A 22,279-nucleotide genomic window follows, 5' to 3' on the forward strand; every position below is an offset into this window, starting at 1 on the left:
CTGGTGGCTTACTTCTTGTTCTGTTTGAAAGTAGAATGGGAGGGAGAGCCTTCAGCTTTCAGACTCCTCTATTTTGGAACCACCTCCCAGACAGACGCTATCTCTACTTTTAAGATTAGGCTTAAAACTTTTCTTTTTGATTAAGCATATAGTTAGGGCTGGATCAGGTGACCTTCCCTTAGTTAGATAAGATGAACCTTTATTAGTCCCACATGTCCTGCAAAAGGTAGGCAGCTGGGAGCTTCCAATGATGCACTGTATTTCTTCTTCACTTACGGTGTGTTTATACACCACTTTGTATTTGATAATTATTCTCTGCCTCTCTTCCACAGTATCTTTTGTGCCGTCTCCCTCCCCTCACACCCAACTGGTCGCCGCAAATGAGCCTGGTTCTGGTGGAGGTCTCTCCCTGTAAAAGGAAGTTTTTCCTTCCCACAGTCACCAAAGTGCTTGCTCACAGAAGAGTCTGATTGCTGAAATTTTCTCTCCATTGTTTTACGATCTTTACTTTACAAGTGCCATGAGGTGACTGTTTTCGTGATTTGGCACTACATAAATAACACTGAACTGAATCAAGCACATTTACAAGTAAAAGGTTTTTGGTTCAATTCCAGCTGGAGAAACAAATCCCCTTTGCAGGGCATCTGGGGTAAAAACTCTTCCAAATCAAACATGTGGAGCTACCTGCTGTGGTGACCCCTTGTGACAAGGGAGCAGTCAAAAGTAGCCTTTAATTTTCTGGTTGATCAATAGGTTTCATGAAGCTTACAGGCTCAGGTGAAGAATACAAGGCCTGGAATCTGTAGTGCTGGTACATAATAAAGGTGTCAGCAGCTTTAGAATATTAGTTTAAAATTCAAAAGCACTGTGTAAATTCTTATGGATATTATATTAAGTCACTGCCACAAAGTGCGGTCAGTTTGCATCTGGTGCCCTGAATCTGACTCACAGAAAACCTGTACACTAATTCACCCTTTCTGTAAAAACTGCCAAGAGCTCTGACTCAAGCCCTTTACATCCAAGCTACTGGACCTCATTATTTCTAACCTCACTGTTACTCTAAGTAAGTCAGTACAACAGTGGTGGGAAACTAAATTCACATTTGAAAACTGGAGAGATACAGGACTGCGACAGTTTTTCCAGTGTATAAGAACTTTTAAGTCATTCAGATACATAAGCACTCACACCAACAGATGTGGTAATTAATAACTGCATGTTTATTTACAGGCAGTTTTAGTGGTCATTTCAGAGGCAGTTACACAAAAACAGTAATCTGAAAAAAATCACAGTAAACGACACAAGGCAGAGAAAAACAAGATCTTCCAAAAGAAAAAAAAAATCTAAATCATTCAAAATAAACCCAAAGTCATTAGTTTTGAATACTCCCTAGCTATACATAAAAGAAGTGGCTCTATTGTGCAGACACAATCCTCCACAGGCTGCTGAAACTGTGAGAAACTGCACTAAATCTGATAAGACCTTTGTTGAAAACTGAGAGAAACACAAATAGATGCCAAAAAAAACATAAAATGGGGATTTTCTATTCCTGTCTAAATGCATGTTTTGCCAAAGTAGAATATATCAGCTCATGTCCACACTGTGGATGTTACTGAGCCAAAAATGAATAAAACAACAAATGAACAGAGACGTTTGGAGCCCAGCACATGCAAATGTATCATCCAGTCAGCAGTCCATCCCTTTAAAACAATACTTAAAGTGAACTTGACACACACAGTACTGCATGTGTATGACGTACACATGTGCTTGTTCACATTGTAGAGTAGGGTAAAACACTCACACATCCATTGTTTTTGATCAGTTTTCTTCTATGCTAAAAAATAAACCACTGCTTTACAAAACCTTTCAGCTTCAGAGCCCCAAAGCTCTCCTTTCACTCCAAAGCATCCTTCCTGGTGAAATGCTCAGATTCAATGCTATTTAATAATGTGGCTGTACACATCATTTTTAGGACTTTTAATAGACATATAAACAGATTTAAAAAAAAAAAAATCATAATTAGCCCACAAAAATGGACCAGTATTTATTCATGAGTGATTTATGATTTAATCAATATTAGTTTTCTGCACCAAACTATTAATCTCTATAATCTCCTGTTAATAATAATAATAATAATGATAATAATAATTTTCCTTTTTTCCCCATTGAGAAAAAAGTATGGGAATTTAAGTTGTGCAATAAACTAAAAAGGACACGTATTTCCACATAACATAAAATATGCTTTGATGAGTTCTTCCATTAGAAAATGTGCATTTTGTGGCAAATTTGAGGATCAATTAAAAGTATCTATATGTATGCTACATATGAAAACTCCAAGTGCATCCAGAACCACAGACAACAAGGCAGCGCCTCTTCTTTCAGGACACAATGGTGACAATTTAGAGAGGTCCAGCATGAAGCAGGGCCTGATGAACTCATCGCTGCATAGCTCTGATGACCCACTCTGCTGTAGGGTTCACCTGGTAGAGGTCTTTCATATATGTTTCCCCATCTAGGCATCTTTCCTCTTCGAAGACGACAAGAAGAAGAGCAGACGGAGAGAAACATTAAACACATGGACAGCATGTACTGTCACGACTTAAAATGGCTATTTGTGCCATAGAAGCTGGTTTATGAGCATTGTAGTGTATGTTTTTAGTTTACACATGTAGTTTTATGGGAGCATGACTCACTGATGTTTCCGCCGATCTCATAGAGACACAAATCATCTTTTTTTACTGCCAATGAGCTGGAAGGATGAGAGAGATGAGAGATGTAGTCAGAGGACATGCGGGGATGTGAGAGCTTCTCTGTTTGCACTGTTGTTAATATACACGTTACCTGTCTTGGCTCAGGAAGCGTGTTAACACATCACAAGCCTGCAAGTCTTCGGTAAGTTGAACTGCCATAGAAATTTTACTGAACTGTGGTGCGTGGACTCTGATAATCCCCTGGGAGGTCTCCTGCTTGTACACAGAGTCAGAGAAGAGAAACAGACTGTCAATTACATCAGATGTAAACACTTTAATAAAATAAGGTCATCTAAATCACTCTTCTAAATAACCCAGGTACTTACTTAAAACCTGGACTAATGACAGCTCAAGAATGTAGACTTAAAAAAAATTGTGGCTCCTCTGTTTAATAAACTACAGTCAAGGTTTAGATTCACATCACTAAAGTTATTCATCCACTAAGAATCTGTCAAGAGGAACAGATCCATTTTAACACAAGACTGCACAAAAGAAAGAACTGCCTAGAATCCCTTCCATTGCTGATTAACCAATCACTCTTGTCAGACACCCGTGAGGAAAAGAGGCCGACAGCTAATCAGGAGGATTGTGTGAGCTGCACAACGGCTCCTGTATAAATGATTTAAAAATTCAGTCATCATGATCTTCATTGTGCTTTTATACAGCAACACTAGATGTCACCATTTCTCGAACTGACTAAAAATACAGTTAAATCTGTAGCCATCATAGGCAGACTGACTTGTGTGCTTTTTGTGATTTAAAAGTAAATTATATTCAACTACACTAAATCTGTCATACATCGTCCTTATGCAAAGAAACCCTTTGTCTGCTCTGACACCTCTACTGATAAACAAGATGTACACGGCCACCAGGTTAATGACTCTAGTCCTGTCATTTCATTGTATTACATAATACAGTATGTTTATAATTTATAGATTTCTAATAGGATATTTAAAAAAGTATCTCAGTGAAGCCAGGAAATTAAAACTCTTACCTCAGGGATAGTTTTCTCAGACGGTCTTTCAATGGCTATCTTCTTCAGCAGCTTCCGTACAGCTCTCTCTTTTTGCTTCCTCTGACTTTCCATGTTTTGGTGCCTGACCTGATTCATAATGAACTTGGGGATCTGGATAAGACAGGCACATCACAGAGATATACTCCATTAAAACCAAAAAATAATGGTGGTTAGTGAGTAACTAAGTTTAACCACACACAAATGACACACATGCACAGCTTTAATGCTAAGATTTTTTTTTTCTTACAGTCCACAGGAGATTTTGATATCTGATCAGCAGACGGACAATGTTGGCTGTGCTGGTTGCCATGGAGAACTCCTGTTGTTCTGTAACCTTGGACCGAAAGCCTTTAAACATGAAGATGTTGGGCGCCATGACGACAGAGACATTGTTCAAGGTCATTTTATTCTTGGCCTGATTTTCAATGACACGCTGGAAAAACTCCACCAGTGCCTGCAAACACAATTTTTTATTTCACTACAAAAATAGTCACATGTCATAAAGGAATAATATAGGGAACAGAAATGTGATGACTATGAAGCCGAATCTACCTTCAAAGTGTCTCGATTGGCTTCAGGTAGCAAAAGGATGAGCAGGTTTAAAGCCTGTAGCTGCTGCTTCTTTGTGGGGAGATCTGTGAACGCACACAAATACACACAGCATGAGTGTGACACTTTGTTGTCTCACTATGTGTGTATGAAGCACTTGTATTAAACAGGAAACATACTGTTAACAGCAATAAATGCATTGAGGTACTCCACGGTCAGTAGTGGATGGGGTAGCTCCCTGATAAACAGCTTCAAAAGGCTAGCAGCATCGTGCTGTTTCAACTGTTGCCATGAAAATGTCCCATCATAGAAGGAAGACTCAAGATCCTGGCACAGCAACTGGAGTTGGGGCAGACAGAGAGGCTTTATCAACTTCAAATACAATCAACAACACTATTACTTTCACATTTAAAATAGAGAAAGAGGTGATGTCATGGGAAGGAAAAGCTCAGTTTTAAGCCGCGTTCCCACTGGAAGCGACAGTGAAGGACATTTGGTCAATTCAAGCGACCATGGGTGAAATAACTGATGGTGACCCAAGGTAAACTTCTCTCAACTTCCAGGTGAGTAACTGAAGCGACTACCAGTGGAGCGCAGGAAACCAATAACTGATGTATGACCTAATAGTAAATATATTACAGGGTTTCTTAGGCAACCAGAGCCTGGAATGTCTGCAGGTTCTCAGCTGTCAGCTTCAAAGTGATGAATGATGGGTGAAGTGTTTTCAGTGTGGACACAGCTTAAGATGAAGGACAATGTGGTTGGAGACGGTATAGGGAATATATATGCATTGGAAGTTGATGCTTGATTTTATTATGCTTGGCGTTTTTATGAACCTGAGATTTTACATTGTCTCTGTGGGAGGGGCGGTTCTCAACAAAATACTTGAACTAACCTTGACTCTAGTGGCTACTCCAGGGATCCGAAGAAGGCCCTCTGTGTGTAATCCTTCCTCCTCGATATGATTGATAATCTTATGACCAGAGAAAGAAAACAATGTCATTTAAAAACACCACAAAAACAAACAAAGGCAACGAGTTGAGTTTAAATTTTGAGATTTGGAAATATGCTTGAATATACACACATGCAAAAAAACAAACCATGATTAAAATATGTGAATGTCAGTGCGCTCACCTTCTGCAGTATCAATGGCACTTTGGTTCCAGGAAACCGTCTCTGGTCCTGATCCAATAAAGTGGTAAGAGGAACCCCAAACAATCCACTTTCTGCAAAGACAAACAAATAGTGAGTAAAACAAAAGCACAGCACCGCACACAAGCACAGATACCAGCCAGGCACATATACCTTAGCTTCCTGTTTGTATGTGTGTAAATGTATTTATCTGTCGTATCTGAGTGTGTAATTTGTGTAATGAGACATTTCTATTTAGGCTGTGGGGGCCATCTGGTGTGTGTGTGTGTGTGTTTAACCTTTAGTCTTCACTTTCAGGGCCTTGGCTGGCTTGAGGTCTATCCCAGAAGTGTCAAACAGAGCAGTCATCTCCACAAGCACCAGTCTATGCACCTGACAGAACATTACACACAGACACAGATAAACACAATGATGATACTAAACAGTAAGTGAATGTGGAGGCACAGATACACAGATCACTGTGTTACATCATTTTACCTTTTTCATATCCAGAGGAGACAGGTCTCCTATTCGCGTCTGACCCGTTTTATCTCGGAGCAGCTTAAAGTTCTAGGGAGGAGAAATAAAGCTAAAATGACTTCTGACTGTATTTACATTCAGTTTAGTGTAAAAGTGAATTAACTGCCCTATGATGGATACAGAAAAACCTTTTTCTGACATTGTATGATAAGTAGAATGGTTCTGTTATACCAGCTTCAGCCACCAGATGTCACTAAGATTCAGCTCCAACACCATAGACTTTCTGATAATTAACAACACTGTATATAGGGCAAAAATGCTTATCACTTCCAACACTGTATATAGATCAAACAAACAAATTCCAACCAAACTGTAACTCAAAAACAAATCTGATTATAAGGGTCTGCAATCCAACACAGCAAAAAACAACCCTGTGCAAATAGTTTTTTCTGTGCTGCCATATCCATCTTCTGCTCTTTCTGGTAATTACTGACCTGCAACAAATAACAGGAGAGCAATTCGAATTGCTTTGCCACGCTTGCCTGACAATGTAAATGATCAGTGCATCCTCTTTTTGCTCTAAAGCGCCAACACTGTCTATTGCACAAGCACAGACATGTTCAGACAATAAAAAAATTAAGAAACACCGTTAAGGAAGTGACTATGCCCATGACCTTTGTGTCCGTGTAAATTCTCAGGAATGCAGCTCACCGGTAGTTTGTCGTCAGCAGAGTTAGGGCTCGGGGTGACCTTAAAACTTTGGTGGTTGTCCCTGTAACTGAGCGCCTGCTCTGAAAATGCCACTTCAACATTCAGCTCTGTCTCCGTTTCTGTTTACAGACGCACACAATGAAGAAATAAAACTTGTGACCACACATGTAGGGTAGTACAGATGTGTTTATGATAGCTAAGTGCAATTGTATACAAAGAGACAACTGGATGTGTTTTATTGGAGTTTAAGAGCGCAGCGTATTAGTCACTGCAGCACTCATAAAAAACCTATTCTCTGCAGCGTTATCTTCTCTGTTGTGGAGAACTTTGCCAGACTTTATGCTCATTATACAGTCACATATATTATGGTGAACATTACAAAAAAATCCTGCAGAATTGTAAAAAAAGAAAAAAAAGGCACAACTGTACTCTGTTACTTCCTCTTGATTGTTCTCATATCACACAGTGACTCGTGTTAGTTCCCAAATGTGTGTGTGTGTGTGTTGCTAGGCAGATTTTTTTCCTTTTTGGGGGGGGGGGGGGGGGGGTCTCAGTATGTGATTTATGACACTGACTCATATTGTAAGAACGTGTCTGCATGAGTATGCTGCACATACCGGTTGAACCTTTCTGTCCATTCTCACTTCCCTCTTCGGATTTTTGAGGCTCCTCATCCTGCTACACACAGCACAACACACACACAGGCACACACACACACACAAACACACACACAGGCACACAAGTGAACAACACAGCAGTCAACAAGTTTAACAAGTCACAAATTTATAGAAAGCCCTGTTACACATTATCTTTTCTGTTAATTAGTGGACAAAGTCTGTGTGTGAGCGTGCATGAAATAAATATGAGAGGCTCAAACTGTTCAAACAGTTTGGACTAAAAGCAGATTTAAATTTAAACATATTATTTATTAAATGTATTTCTGATTATAAATCTTGATTTCTGTATTTTATTTTATTTTTAATTTATCAATGATAACTCCACTCAACTCTTTAACCTGTACTGAATTTGCAGTGATGTCATAAAATTTTGGATTTGTTTAGGGAACTAGCAAGTGAATACTGCGAGACCTCTACTGAAGTGAAACACAAATTTGTGACCACTTCCTTTGTGGTACGTGAAATAACAGAACACTGAATGTGTTTATTTTCATGGACATCGAGTTAATTATAACTAAAAGGGAAAACCTCATAAATGTCATTGTCAATTCCCTTTTGATTTTTCCAAAGGGCACTGACAATGCTTAGAGGATCTACATAGTCAAGCATAGCGGAGTGACTCAGGCATAGGTCTATGCAAGTCAGTCAAAAGTCTGCGACCCTGGTATGTGTCTCTTTTCAACCAAAAATGGTCATCAACAACTCTAAAGTATAACGTCACTTGAAACTTCAAAACAAATTTGCTATGAGTGTACTTTGCGTTTATGGTTATTATGCATGCCGGGTTCTGATTAGTTCTTTATACTTGAATTTGTTGTTTAGGTTGTAAAGTTGGCAGCATTACTCTGTTCTTGTCTTTTTGTTTTTGCTGTGTTTTAAAGAACAGTAAAAAGAGTTGCTTGAACCCCGTCAAAATTGGTTGTTCATCTAGTTTATCTGCTTTGGCGCCGACCCCGGTGTATGGTACAGCAATCCAAATGCTGAATGTTGCATTGAACACTTAATGTCCTCAATAGTTGTCATTTGAGCTGTGTAGCAGAAAGATTAGGAACAATTTTCCACCAGCAGGAGTGAAGATAAGTTACCAGCAATGATAGTGATGCTAACGCTAGCTAGCATCACTTGCTTAGCTTGATTTAAGACTGCGCTACCCTGTTAAAACTCACAAATTACACTAGTAAGAATGCAGTGTGCTGAGTGTGCCACATGGAGAGCGTACTAGCAGAAGTATCTAAATTAAGATACAGTCGTAGCCTAGAAAGTACCCCGCTGTAAAACCACATCTTGTTATCCACACTATATTTATTATGCATATGTTAAAAAAAAAAAAAAAAGTGTACAGCCTAAAATTGGATCATCACTGTCCAGATGGCAGCAAGGTGTGGTTGCGAGTTGTCTTTTGTTTTGGGCTCTATGCAGACACCTCATCTCATCCATATGCTCAGGTGCCAGTGATGATCTGGGGAGTTTCAATTACTCACTTCAGAGCTTCCTGGTCTTGGGCTGTGCACATGCCACACCAGCTTGTGATGTTTCCTCTTAAGATGCTCTTTATATTGCCACTACAGCTCACTGTGTTGAGCATTACAAAGGGCTCCAGGAGCAGGGTTTGTTTCTGGCCTGGACAAAAACCTGTGTGTCATTTCCCCTTGGTAACCCTCCCCCTGCTTTCCTCTCTATTCTCTACTGTCTTTGACCAATAAATAATAAAAATGCTAACAAAATTATCCAATAAGAAAGAATCATATATAGTATACTTACTGCTGCTCTTTACAAGCTAACAAGAACTTTACTGTCTTTTGCCAGGCTAAGCTAAATCAACCATTGCTCTAATTTTGTGATCAGGCATTAGAATGGCTACTCACAGCAAGAAAGCACGAGCGTCTCACTGGGGTTTGACCGACTGTAACATGCTCAGTTTGAACTTCAGCAGGTTGTCTTAAGCATGTTTACATATCTAAATGCATGGAGTCCCTGCCATGTGATTGGCTGATTAGATATCTGTGTTAATGAGCAGTTAAAAAGGTGTACCTTACAATGTGGCTGGTGAGCTGGCAGTTTATGTCAAGTATTTATCTGCTAACCTTATCAGGGGGTCGGAATATATCTCGAACATTAGGAAGTTGTTGCCGGTTACGTCGCCTTAAGGTCTGCTGCACTGATGCCACGCGACGTTCTACGGCCGCCGCCTGAGTCCTGGTGAGCGTGGAAAGGAAAACTGCACTGTCTTCTTCCTGTCAATAAATACATTAAGATCAAACACAAACTTAAATCTATTTGTTGTTTTCACACAATAATGTTTTACATTAGTCCATCTTTTTTCTCACGTACGTTTATTTGTATAAGAAAGCTTCAAATGTGACAAAGAGTCAATGTTTATTCAAGATCTGACTGAAAATATGGAACTGATTAACTGTACCTGGACTAGCTTCTTATTAATTCAATAAAAGATATATAATTGTCACCTGATCCTGATCCGCTGTGATTGAATGATCGACAAGCTGTGCTAGACCTGCTTCTGCAAGCCACGCCTCCTCCTGCTCACCCTCTGAAAGAGACAAACAGAATGGGCAATACTGAGAAGGGAAGATGATGGGCAGTTCCCTACTTGGTTGCTGAGATGGTGCGGCGTTACTTAAACAAGTCTACAGGTGCAGGAAAGGGAAAGGAGTGACCACATACACAAATGGCTTACATATTCTAACAGGAAGAGCGTGTTTACGCTAGAAAACAATAGTCTTCACACACTAAAGGCTAAATATGACTGAAGAAATGCATAGGAAGTGCATTCCTACTGTGCAAGGCAACACAGAGCCAGTATCCACAAGTCTGAGCTGGCCCAGCAGCGGTGTGTGATAAACAGCTGGTACTTACGTCCCACATGAAACTACTTCAAAACGAGACACTTAATGTGTCTCCAAACTGTTTAAACAGAGATGCGAATGACGGCAAACGAGCAGAAAATGAGTATAAACATCAGGGTCTGAGGGAGACCTACGAAGTGTTACATAAAGAGATGAATGAAAAGACTGAGCTTTCAGTGAGGAATTCCTCTTCCAGTGTAGAAACAGAACTTTTACATTAGAATTTGTTTGCGTCTGGAACAACACATATGTCCAAATAAGTCTACGATCTAAATTTCGCCTTTATCCTTTAAGGCGTATCTCACCTTCAGGAATTTTCTGCGGTTCCTCCTCTTGAACTTCTCCCTCTCCCCTCTCTCCTGCGCTGCCCGAGGATGAAATATTCTCCACCTCCTTCCAGTAGTCGTCCATCTGCAGCTCGTCCAAAGAGTCCTTCAAAATGAGCAGACGCGCAGAAAAATGAGGTTTTAAGCTTGCAGTTTCAGATTCTCTGCCCCGTTTCAGCGATTAATAATTCATTTCAACGATCTTCCAGATATGATCCACAAAGATAATGAAGTAGACAGGTCTCTCAACTGGTCTCAACAAGTCTAGATGGTGGCAGCAACTGGCTGCGCCAACTGTCTGCTCTCACATAACACACATACCAAACACACACACACACACACACACACACACACACACACACACACACTTTTCATAAAGTGTATAAGAATTAAAGCAAACCCAAGAGCTTGCATACTGTGTCACGCCCAGCGCAACTAAGAGAGGGTCAAAATACTGTACATCCTACCAGAGAGCTGTAAAATACTAAAAAAAAATCCTATACAGCGGAAAAATGTTGGAATGAAATGAAGTATTTGCCCCAACAGACTGAAAGTGAACAAAATCTGCTGGCTACCTGAGAGTTGTAGCGCTGACATGCGGGCGATGGTCTGGACCTGGAATTGTGGCTGTGCCTGGGGCTGTGGCTGTGGCTGGAGACAGTCTTGGGGCTGGATCCAAGCTTGGGGCTGGAGGAATGCTGGATTGCAGAATTTTGACTGGGTAGTGACATTGGCTCCGTGCTGCTGGTTTCTGTGCTGCCGGTGGTAGAAGAAGCAGAAGTGCCATATCTGTCTCCTTGTTGTCCATTCTGGCTGTGTTGCAGGGTGTACTGGCCTGTTTTGCGGCTAGAGACACATACAGACAAGAGCAGGGAGAGGTACGTGAAACAGGTACATAATGGACAGAAGTTATAAATTGAGTCATTGGAGTTCACACACTTAGCTGGATATAGCTGCGTAAGGCATTGTTTTGCTTATTTTGAAATGCTGATTTGTTAAGATTTTTATTTTTTGTGTACCATTGAAATATCAGTGTCTGTGATGCAGAGTAGCAAAAGAGGATCCAAATAAACTAAACAAATAATAAGGCAAGCCAGCAAAATGTGTCATCTTGCTATCATAGTGGTCATGATGTAAGAAGGGGCAACTAGGTTTGTCTTGTAGCTGTGTACTTTGGACTTACTAGTGACAGATGCCTTCTACCAGCACCTGTTGGAAACATGCTCTGTAAGTACACAGGTGTGTATGCGCTGATATTTCCTGTACCTTTAATGACATAAAAAGAGGGCGATACGGTAACTTTGGACACACTGGTCAAAGGCTCCAACTTAAGTTGATCTAGTAGCAAGGTCGTTTCCTAATCAGTCAGCTAATGATGCCAGCATTTGCTTGGAATAAAAATAGCACATCTCGCAGACCTTGGACTTTCCTTTGCTATACAAACACTGCAAACAAAGTTTGTCATAAGGCAAATTAGTGTGGCTTAGCCTTGGTTAGTTGAGATGGTGTAAATGGATAATACTTGCTAGAAATATCCTACTGATATATCAAGTACATTACTCTAGATATAAAATTTATCTGAACATATCTTTTCACCTTCCACATACAGTATTTCAATATCAATACTGCGTGTCATTACATCTTCCTGCTCCAATAATATATGTTTAGTCCTCGTCTATGTGCGCTCTCTGTTTCTCCAAACCCCTCAAGCCTCTCTCTTATCCTGGTTCTGCTTGAGGTCTCTTCCTCTTAAAAAAGGAGATTTTCCTTCCCATTGTCACCAAGTGCTCGGTTTTAGAGGGTTGTCTGATTGTGACAGTTTTCCCTCTAGTTTTGTGGGGTCTTTACCTTATGATATAAAGCACCTTGCGGGGACTGGTGCTTTATAAATGTTGCAAATAATCTGATGACATCACAATAGATCAGTGTAGACAGATCAGAGGTAGACTGGCATCAAAATGGGGAAAAATAATATAACCAGGGGTGCACATAAGTGGTCCGCAGGTGCGCATTCGCTGTCAAAATAAAAGACGAGCACCAGATAAGAAGTTGCAATGCGCGTTTGCGTACATAAGATTTTTTGGAGGAGGACAGACATTTGTTTAGAACTCTTAAAGATGTCAAAGAAGCAAGCTCCTTTAAGCAATTACTTTGGTGTTCCTCCACCTCCAAAGAAATGTCAGAAGGAGTCTGAACCGCAAAAGAAGCGCGTATTCTCGGAAAAGTGGTTGCAGGAGGTGAGCTGGCTTCAAAGAAATGATGAACGCACAGAGATGTGGTGCAGAATATGCCGTGAAAATCCCACTCTAGCGAACGAAAACAGTGCCTTTTATATGTACGCAAACGCGCGTTGCAACTTCTTATCTGGTGCTCGTCTTTTATTTTGACAGCAAATGCGCACCTGCGGACCACTTATGTGCACCCCTGAATATAACTGTAATACTGGCTAGCTGGCCAGTTAACAATTTTCTAATTCACTACAGTGAGTGCAACCGATTTAAGATGTTCCAGGACTGTTTACTATGAACTTCTTTAAATTTGACCACAACATTAGCAACTAAAATACACTTGCGACCAATAAATGTCATGAAAAATATGAGTTTATACTGACGATAATACAGGCCTAGTGCAGGTCAGTGTACTAAGTTAATACAATTAGTTCATCTGAACAAGAAAGATGAGTTATAAAGATGAGCTACTGTTTATTCATTTTGTTTCCTGGTACACACAGATATCACAGGCACAGCTGTCCCTCCAGTAAAAGTTAGAATCAAACCCAAACCCAGCGAGTGCCAATCACTTTTTTCCCCCTTGGAGTAGAGTCTCTGTTTCAGCTCCCACCACACTGACAAAAGGCCTCTTGTAACGCGTGCATTTTTCTGCTGGATTTGAAAGCACACACTAAAACTGAACATTAACAATATAGAAACTATTCATTTTTATGCTTTTCCTTGCTGATTTTTAATGTTGAATGCAACATTTCTAAATTATTTATTCTGCTTGCGCCCACTAATAAAGACACAATGTTTTCACACCTGCCGTACTACAATTAGTAGCACCTCTGTTACTATATATTGTGTAATTACAACATCCGGGAGAAGAATAAGGGGAAAAAGGGTTAAAAAGCTATTACATCAGCTTATTGAAATGTCCCACAGCATCTGCATGGGTTCTAAACTGTGCCAACAACAGCAGCAAAGCTTTCTTCAATTATAAGATTGATTAAGCATGACAACATTTGTCTCTCTTTCCTTTAAGCAACAAGAGTTATATTGAGCGAGCCACTACACTTGTAGTGCAAGTGAAGCTCCTTAAGGGTCTGTGGTTTCGGTGTCACACATCAATCAAGCTGAAGTGCTGCTTTCAACAAGCTTGTCATTCATCCATCTTTTTGCAAATTATCAGTGTCATCTCATTTACCCAAAAATATAGAGCTGTACACCCATCAGCAGGGCTGTTTAAAACATCGGACGCCACGACAATCAAACTGATTGGAACAGGCCCCAATCAGGAACCACACTACAAGTGTGCAAACACAATATTCCCGTTTCTATTAAAGGGTGCTGTCACGTGGATAATGCACTAATATAGACTTAATGTTTAAAATATATGCTTGAGAATCATTATAAAGCTCTCAAATAACAAAACAATGACTTATTAGGGGTTTGTAAGAGATTACATGTTTAGTCGGTATATACAATATGTTTATAAAGCATTAAGCCACTAATAAATGGGAGCCATTAGGTCAATTTCAATACAGTATTACACAGCAAAAATACCAAAACAAAAAAAGTCCTATATAACTAATATTTAAGTTTATTTTATATTAGAATGATATAAAATCAAAATAACTTCACTTCACTTCACTAAAGCCAACAAAGAAAAGGAGGGAGAAGAAAATCGTGTAAAGTAAAGTTGCCCTTTGTGCAAACAAATGATTTACTTTCAGGTAATGAAGATAAACAGAACACACAAAAAAATGCAAACACGTGCAAATGTACCAACACACGTACATGAACTCTGCACATATTCACACTTGATGACTTTTAACTGAAGATGACCATTTTCTACAAATCTCCAATGAAATGGAGGAAGTGAAAATCAGTTACTCTCAGGGACTAAATGGGATTTTAGACAGAGCAGCACTGAGCTGATGCTCTTTATTAATTAATTTGGAATTATCACCCCAGTATTACCCTGAGGGTTCGTGCTGAGCTAAGGCCACATACCACAGCAGACTTCCTGCAACACTGAGTACAACAGAGCCATAAAAACACAAGGATTTAGCTGGAAGTTCTGTGCGATACCACCGATTTCTCTTTATACTTCATCTGAGGTTTTAATTAAAAGTAAAATAATAATAATAATAATAATTATTATCTCCCAGTTCATGTCCATGTTGCCTTTAAAAGTCCAGGAAATGTGATGCTTTAATTTGTGAGGAAAGACATCAGCGTTTTCTGATGTACCTCAGAAGATGCGATTACCCTAAAAGCAGGCAGAGCTATGAGCTCACCACATGAGTTAATCGTTTACATATGTTGATTCAGAGCTTCAGCATGAACAGTTTGACTAACTCATAAATCAGAGACGAGCAAACAAACACACACACCAAAACATGAACATTACTTTATTGGTGTTCAAATTCATAAAAAGCGTAAAGCAGCATTTGTTTTTTCTTTACAGTACATTAGATTTACAATGGAAAACATGTTTAAGCCAAATGTATGATTATGCGTCAAAGTGTCTAGCGATTAGCTAATTTTAGCAGTGAAAATAATATCCACTAGTTGGTTTGCTGACTGCTTTTGTAAAGACTAAAAAGTAGAAACAAGTACTGAATGAGTTATATGTAGTAAGATTTAAAATTCTGGAGACCTGTGGGAAACTGACTTCCAGTGTAGTCAGTGGATATCCAGGCCAACATTTTCATTTCTGTCCAGGGGTCAGTGTCTTAAACGTGATTGTTTGATAGCATTGTTATTAAAGGCGGACGACAAACAGAAACCAGAGAGTTACGTAACTGTACCAAAAGTCTCATTACCTACAGACTCAACACATTCCTAACCTGTTTACAGGGGTTTTATGATCCCCGGTCAATTTTCCATCAAACCCAGCTGTACTTTGCATTTATTAAACTCTGTGACTTCCCAGTTTCATAGGGTTTCAGAATGAACTGGTTCCTCTGGAGCTACCAGTTTTGTTTTAAGCACTTTTGTGTTTGTTTGAAATACTTTTGATAATTGAGAAGTTAGCGTTACTGTGGTAGATTTCTCAGTTCCTGTGGAAATGTGGCAAACGTCATGTCTGCTGAACACTGGCAAGGTTAAAGTGACACTGTGAGGATCTTGCCAAGCTGGTTATCATTTAGGCATTTGCCTGCATTTTAATAACTGTATCTGACACTCAAACTCAGAATCTGACAAAAATGAACTTCAGATCGTCAACGATCTAATTGGGAAAGACACTCCTGCCACATTTTCCATTTCAATACAATCATGTCATTCATGGAAATGTATTTACGACCTTGTTAAAAATTAACCTAAGCTTGTTGATCACTATGTAACAATCAGGTTAAACCCAAAGTTCAGGTCTGCCTCCTGGTTGTGTCTTCCTACAGTGTTAAAGTCAAGGTCGCAAAGCACACACCAAATTAATGCAAACAAATTTGTTTAAGGCTTTGCATACAACATCACTTTGCTTGCTTATGCACACACACACAAACACACAGTCCGAGAGGCTCAGCAGGCTGCCCTTGCGAGCAAAACAAACACATTCTCACTTTGGCACACGTACAGTACATATACATATTATCTTTGAAGTATATAGAGTGCTGCAGTGGTGTGTATGATTGTTCTCTGTACCTTTTTCCACACGCCTTTTATCAGCTGCTTAGAGCTGCCGACAAAGACAGATTGCGCGAGGCCGTGTGTGTGCGCGTGGACTTAAAACAGCCTATAAAAATCAATCCCATGCTGCGAGCTGCAAACAGCAATGAAAGAAAACAGTGGCACACACAAAGAGCCAGTTCAGCACACATGAGGTGAACATGAGTCAAGATCTGAGGAAGCGAATTTCCCACATGACCAGCATGTCTTTATGAATCACTCCAGTGGCACAAAATGTGATTTGGTGGAGTAAATGTAGCTTTAAATGAATCAAAGCACATGTTATATTTGCAATTTCTAACAATTTATTGCAATTCCATCTGATTTATTCAAGAAGTAACAGCTATTATTATGTTAAAGACATACGATCATATTAAATATGGAGTAAGTTACAGCCTCGGCCTGCAGCATTAAGATGAAGCTAATATTTTAAAGCATTTTTAAAACAATCTTCTACTCTTACTATAAAACACCAAATCTCTACGTGTTTGCCCACCAACTCCTTCCTATACGATCACGAGTTCAGTGACCAAACTTGGCACATGGGTACATCTTAGGTCCTTGAAGGTTCTTATCTATCGCATATATTATGACATCACCACACTGCATAGCAACAACATATCAATAGGCTAAAATGACCCTTTTTTATTTATTTTTTTACCATGTAAGCGTCTCTAACACCTTAAAAAGCATTGTATTACATTATTTGATGATAAAATCTAATTTATATCTAAAAAAAAACTTTAATATTATGATATATATGCAATCACGTTGCCAGGCGACCACTTAAAAGTGGACAAAAATCACTGACCGAACAATACTGTAGCATGTACTTGTATGTGCTGTACTTTGACTTGAGCAGCCATTTTTCTCTTGCACTTTATTTTTACCCATGTTTGGTGTCAGATACAGGGCATGTTTTCACACAGCTGCATTCCTCCAGCTATTGGGATTGACTTTTGACATATTGGGAAATGTTTATTCACTTTCTTGCTGAGAGTGAGATCAAAAAGACAACATGCTCATGTCTGTACATGCTGTAAAGAGAAGCTACATTTATCGAAAATTAAAACCTCTGGCTTGCTTGTAAAATATTAAATCATACTTCAATTTTATTTGTTTAATAGGATAAAAAAACACCTATATGTTGCTTTTGCTTTGAATGTGAAGATATCCCTTTATAAACAACTTAAAAATATATATTTTCCATAATGTACGAAATAAGATTTTAAAGGAGTGCTTGTTTCAAAACTGACTTTGGAAGGGGAAGACAATCAAACTTATTTTTAAGGCTTCAAAACACAAAGTGAACAATGGGCAGCTGAGGAAAAGGGAAGAGGATGACAAGTGTTTGTGTGTCTGTCTCTCTGTGTGTGCGCGTGGGTGTGGTATTCCCATTTAGACCAACAGATGCCAGCTGCTCTTTCTGAAGACAGAGCCTACTCTGTTTCCCGTCTTACACAGTAGCTGGTGTCAGCAATGACCCACTGGTTGAACAAATCATCTTCTTATAGTTCTAATGAATCGACAATATATGACCTATCCATGTCTGTTATAGTATTCCTGATTACTAACTCCTTTGCCATGTGTTTTTCTGTAGGATTCAGTTTTAGCTGCATCTCCTTAATCCTCAGCTCTTCTATTTGTAATGTTGTTTATCCTTACAGGCGCCAGATTTGATCTGACCGATATGTGTTATACAGAACACAGCTGTGTGTTTGCACCCTCTGTGTTGTTGTAATTCATTTTGGCCCGATGTCTTGTAACCTCTCATTTATTTCACTTCCTGTTGTAGTGCTCTGTTGTAGAGCTAAACTGTCTGTTTTGTCACGCTAAACTACTTTTTTTTTTTTTTAAAGCAAACCACCTGACAGAGACACTTTGGGAAGTAGTATTTTATACCAAGTCAAACGAAGCCAAAAGGTGAAGTGCCAAAAATTCCAGTTTCTCAATATGCTACCAGGCTCCAAGAGTGAGTCAGTCCCTACAGACCCCCATAATTCCTGAGATTCTGAGAACTGTACAAGGGATTGAAGCTTTTTAAGTCACTGAATCTGGAACTGGTGCTGTTGATCGAAGGGTCTGTCCTGTCCAAAAAGACTGTGCTCATTGTCTGGGCACTAATTGCTAGGTACATCTATAAATGTGCCTAGCTAATCATGTTAGCTAGCATTAGCTGCTAAATTAACATCCAGTCTCTCAGTCATGTATGGTTTATAAAAAGAAAAAAAGAAAAAAGAAAAAAGAATGATGCATTAGCCACTATGCTAAGGCCATTGCTTCAAGAGTAGTTCAAAAATAATAATGACATCACTTTGGTTACAAACCTCTTTTATATACAATCAATAGTTTATATATGGCAATGGAAAATGTGATATAATAGCGTAAAGTTTCCTTGCTTAGAGGGCCTGAATGTAACAAATAAAGACATCAAATGCAAGACTTGACACATTATGTCTCTCTGGCATTTCCTGATGAGGGGAAACAATGACTACAAAACTAAGCCTCCGCACGTCAACCTAGACAGGATACACATACTCTGCTTGGGAGGTGAGACAAAGGCAGCCTGTAATGTGATGCTGTTTTTCTTTTTTCTTCTAGCTACCTGGCCAAGCCATCTGGAACACGCACACAGATACACACCTACGCACAGGTGTGCGTGTTTGAATCCCAGCTGGGGCTGTTTACTTTTACCAGCCCACAGTTGGTGACGGCAGGTGTTTGCTGATGTAAATGAGCAGACTTCACATCCAGCTCGGCCTGTATGAATCAGCAAATCCGTTATAAATAAAAGAGTAGCTATACAGTTTTTTCCGTAACACCTTAGTTCTCATTCATCGCTACCCCAGCGACAGCACCTCTTGAATTACTGAGTGTCTTCCTCATTGTACAACAGGAGAAGAAGGTTGTCAAACCATTAAATAAAACAATAAGCCAGAAACTTAAGCTATGAAATCCAGACAAGGTGTGACTAAATTCTGCTGCATGAAGAGAACATCAAAACACCAAATCAGATTTTGTGTTTCAGGTGGAGACTGATCACATCGAGTTCTAGATTTGAAAAATCTGTGTAGGAAACAGTGACTCTGCCCTGGAGGTTTGTGGCAGCCAAGCATGTAATTTATCAGTCATACATTTTACTAACCACATGACATCACAGACAATTATCATTCTGGCCTTATATTCCCACTGTTGCATGGCTCCATGGTGTTTTTTTGCCTAACAAGAGAGAGGTCATTGGTTTGATCCTGAGAGGACACGTGTTTCTTTTGGGGTTGCCTCAGGAAGGGCATCCGGCATATATAAAAAAAAAAGAAAAATCTGCCAAGTCAAACATGCTCCCATGTGAATAAGAAAGCAGTTAAATGTAGTTTCTGTATACTCTGTTACAGTTAAATAATGTCTTCAGACACTTTATCAACAAATAATCATGGAGGTTTTAAACTAAAAACCAAAAGCTTTAAAGTGCAGCAACTCAGGCCAAGTATAGAATAACTCAGCTTCTGTATTTTAAGTGTCAGGGATTTTCTGTTTCTGTTTTAAATCACAGAAAGCTGACTGTCTCATATAGATTATTTGTTTTAAGACATCCTTACAGCTGTTATTAATAGAATAATAATAGAAATAATAACAATCTGTGTAATATAACGTGAATTTTTCTGTTTAAGCTGATGGAAACTAGTGAACAGGATTTACCACAGCCCAGAAGTGTGTCACCAAGCACACTGACTAGGGGAAATGGGATATATAAAGTACGAGCTAATTTAATACTTCTGCATTTCAGTCTGGTCACTGCTTATAAAACTAGATCTTCGTAGGGGAAGACTTTTCGTAAAGCTACAGTGCTAAGGAAGAGCTGTGGATAAGGTGTGAAATCTTGGCCAGTGGAAGAAAACCAAGGTGAAACTTGTTATCTGCTGATTAGGAAAAAGCATAACCAAAGGCCAAGGGCGGAGTTAGGCCAGTGGGAACAATAAAAAATGTGAACTGCCTGCAGCGCAGTACACCAAGCCGCTGCTGGGTTCAAGTTAACGCAGTTAACACTCCGTCCACAACTGGAGTTCAAAAAAGAAAATGAGTAAAAATAGCATTATCACCGTGACCTTTGCTCTCTCTCTCTCTCACACACACACACACACTTCTTTTAATGGTGTATAAGGAAGGCATTACAGCTGCACACACTCCCACCTGTATACGGTGTGCTCGGCGTCCGGGACCGGCGGACAGCTGGACTCACACGGTCCAGTTTGCTGCAACAGTTCCGCGTTGCTGTGGTAACCCGTTAAAACCACTCCCTGTGACTCCATCGGCTGCCGGCTCATGTTTCTCCCGCTTTTCTTCTTTCTTCTATTTTACACACGGCTATGACATCCGATCGCTAATCGATAGGTAATCACTTTATCCGTGTATTCCTTCCATCTGTGTGCGGATATGTTGCCGACTCATTCTCACGCTTTACTCTCCTCCTCCTGCTTCTCCTCCTCCTCGTCCTCTCGGCTCCGTGTTATCGTCTTTCTCTAAAACTTGTGTGTTTTCTGAGAGGCAGCGCAGGACAGGGGCTGGATTACACTTACAGACCAGCTCCGGAATTGGCCCAAACCCCGCAGGGCAAAGTTTCAGATGTGACAGCGCACCCAGCTGCTCCAACAGGGTACTGACAGCTTCCTGTACAAGTAAGCTCACGGGTGTTTTTCGAGGCGCCTCCATACATCTTCCCAGTAAACACATTTTTCTCCTTAGATTTGAATTATCATCTATCATACACACACACACACACACACACACACACATATGTATGTGTAATAACAGCTTGTGGGACCATTTTTAAAAAGTTGTAAAGCAGGACAATTAAAACCATGTTTCCTACATTTTGCTCTCTAGAGTAAATTTTATAAAGATGGCAACTTTACATGCATTTCATGTAATGTCAACATAGTTCAATCTAATCTGGCTCCACATTGTGTCTTTTGTCCCGTCTTCCTTCCCTCACCCTCAACCCCTGGCTCCAGATAGCTGACCCTACCTGAGCCTGGTTCTGCTGAAGGTTTCTTCCTGTAAAAGGGGATTTTTTCCTTCCCACTGTTTCCAAGCCCTTGCACATAAGGGGGTCATCTGATTGCTGGTGTTTTTTTTTAGATTATTGTAGCTGTATTACTTCACTTTACAATATAAAGCCCCTTGAGGTGAATGTTGTTGTGGTTTGGCTGTATATGAATAAAACTGAATTGAACTGAATGATGTTAAAATCAACCGTTTGACTACTTTTTACATTTATACTGCTTATATTTTATAACATTTAATGTGAATTAACTAGATTTAACATTTAGTTTTACATTAAAACAATAACATTTAACAATTAGAGTGAGATGTAAAAGGGTTGTCGTGAACATGGTTATAAGTGACCTTAAAAACATTTAAAAAATTAAATAAATTTCAGCCATCTACAACCCGTACAGCTAGTGGGACTTAAATGTATGTTATTTGCTCTACTATTTACAACTTTGATTAGGTGGAAGTCAATGCTCAGTGTTTTTCCACTCTGGATGGATAATGAGCAAAATAAAACTTCCTGCTAGTTTCAGCCATACAGCTTAAGGGTTCTTTATTGTCATCTTACAGTTTTGCAGCTGTTGTTTTGAAATACAGCCTAGGGCTCAAGTTCATGTTCGTGGGCAGCTGCTTTGGCTTTGAAATGAAGTAGCATTTCTAATATGCAGCTTTGCAAATGCTTGACGGTGTTCACACACTGACCCGAGCCTGTATTATATTTATATCCTGCAAGTTTATACTGGCACCCCCAGGAAGATTGCTTGGATCATTTTTGGATAACATAACATTTCTAGTAACCACAAATTCTAAACGATAGCTTTTAATATGTCAATAAGTGAAAA

At 39.5% G+C, this 22,279-nt stretch overlaps 1 protein-coding gene across 2 annotated transcripts; it reads right to left on the reverse strand.

Moving 5' to 3' along the window:
• Positions 1–1,196: 1,196 nt before the first annotated feature.
• arhgap18 (Rho GTPase activating protein 18) lies at positions 1,197–21,044 on the reverse strand. Of its 2 annotated transcripts, none has more exons than XM_005449688.4 (18): positions 20,577–21,044; positions 11,076–11,346; positions 10,480–10,606; positions 9,776–9,858; positions 9,395–9,544; positions 7,251–7,308; positions 6,634–6,752; positions 5,941–6,012; positions 5,742–5,835; positions 5,446–5,537; positions 5,207–5,284; positions 4,491–4,650; positions 4,315–4,397; positions 4,010–4,216; positions 3,742–3,873; positions 2,839–2,960; positions 2,691–2,746; positions 1,197–2,524 (listed from the first exon to the last, which is right to left on the reverse strand). In XM_005449688.4, exons 1-18 carry the CDS (start codon positions 20,708–20,710, stop codon positions 2,433–2,435), a joined length of 2,130 nt encoding a protein of 709 aa, XP_005449745.1. In that variant the 5' UTR covers positions 20,711–21,044; the 3' UTR covers positions 1,197–2,432. The 2 variants fall into 2 exon arrangements, with proteins under 2 accessions (XP_005449745.1, XP_005449744.1); XM_005449687.4 differs by having other exon boundaries at positions 7,251–7,311.
• Positions 21,045–22,279: the final 1,235 nt, after the last annotated feature.

This window comes from Oreochromis niloticus, linkage group LG15 (assembly GCF_001858045.2).
Source record: "Oreochromis niloticus isolate F11D_XX linkage group LG15, O_niloticus_UMD_NMBU, whole genome shotgun sequence".
In the NCBI taxonomy this organism is placed as follows: Eukaryota; Metazoa; Chordata; class Actinopteri; order Cichliformes; family Cichlidae; genus Oreochromis; species Oreochromis niloticus.

What these genes read in the sequence shown, in the direction of transcription:
- arhgap18 (XM_005449687.4), bottom strand. Translation starts at nt 20,710, where the DNA reads ATGAGCCGGCAGCCGATGGAGTCACAGGGAGTGGTTTTAACGGGTTAC. An exon ending in ACCGCAGAAAATTCCTGAAG is followed by an intron (nt 9,859 to 10,479) that starts GTGAGATACGCC and finishes TGTCTCTTTCAG; the next exon opens with AGGGTGAGCAGGAGGAGGCG. An exon ending in ATCAAAATCTCCTGTGGACT is followed by an intron (nt 3,874 to 4,009) that starts GTAAGAAAAAAA and finishes TGTCTTATCCAG; the next exon opens with ATCCCCAAGTTCATTATGAA.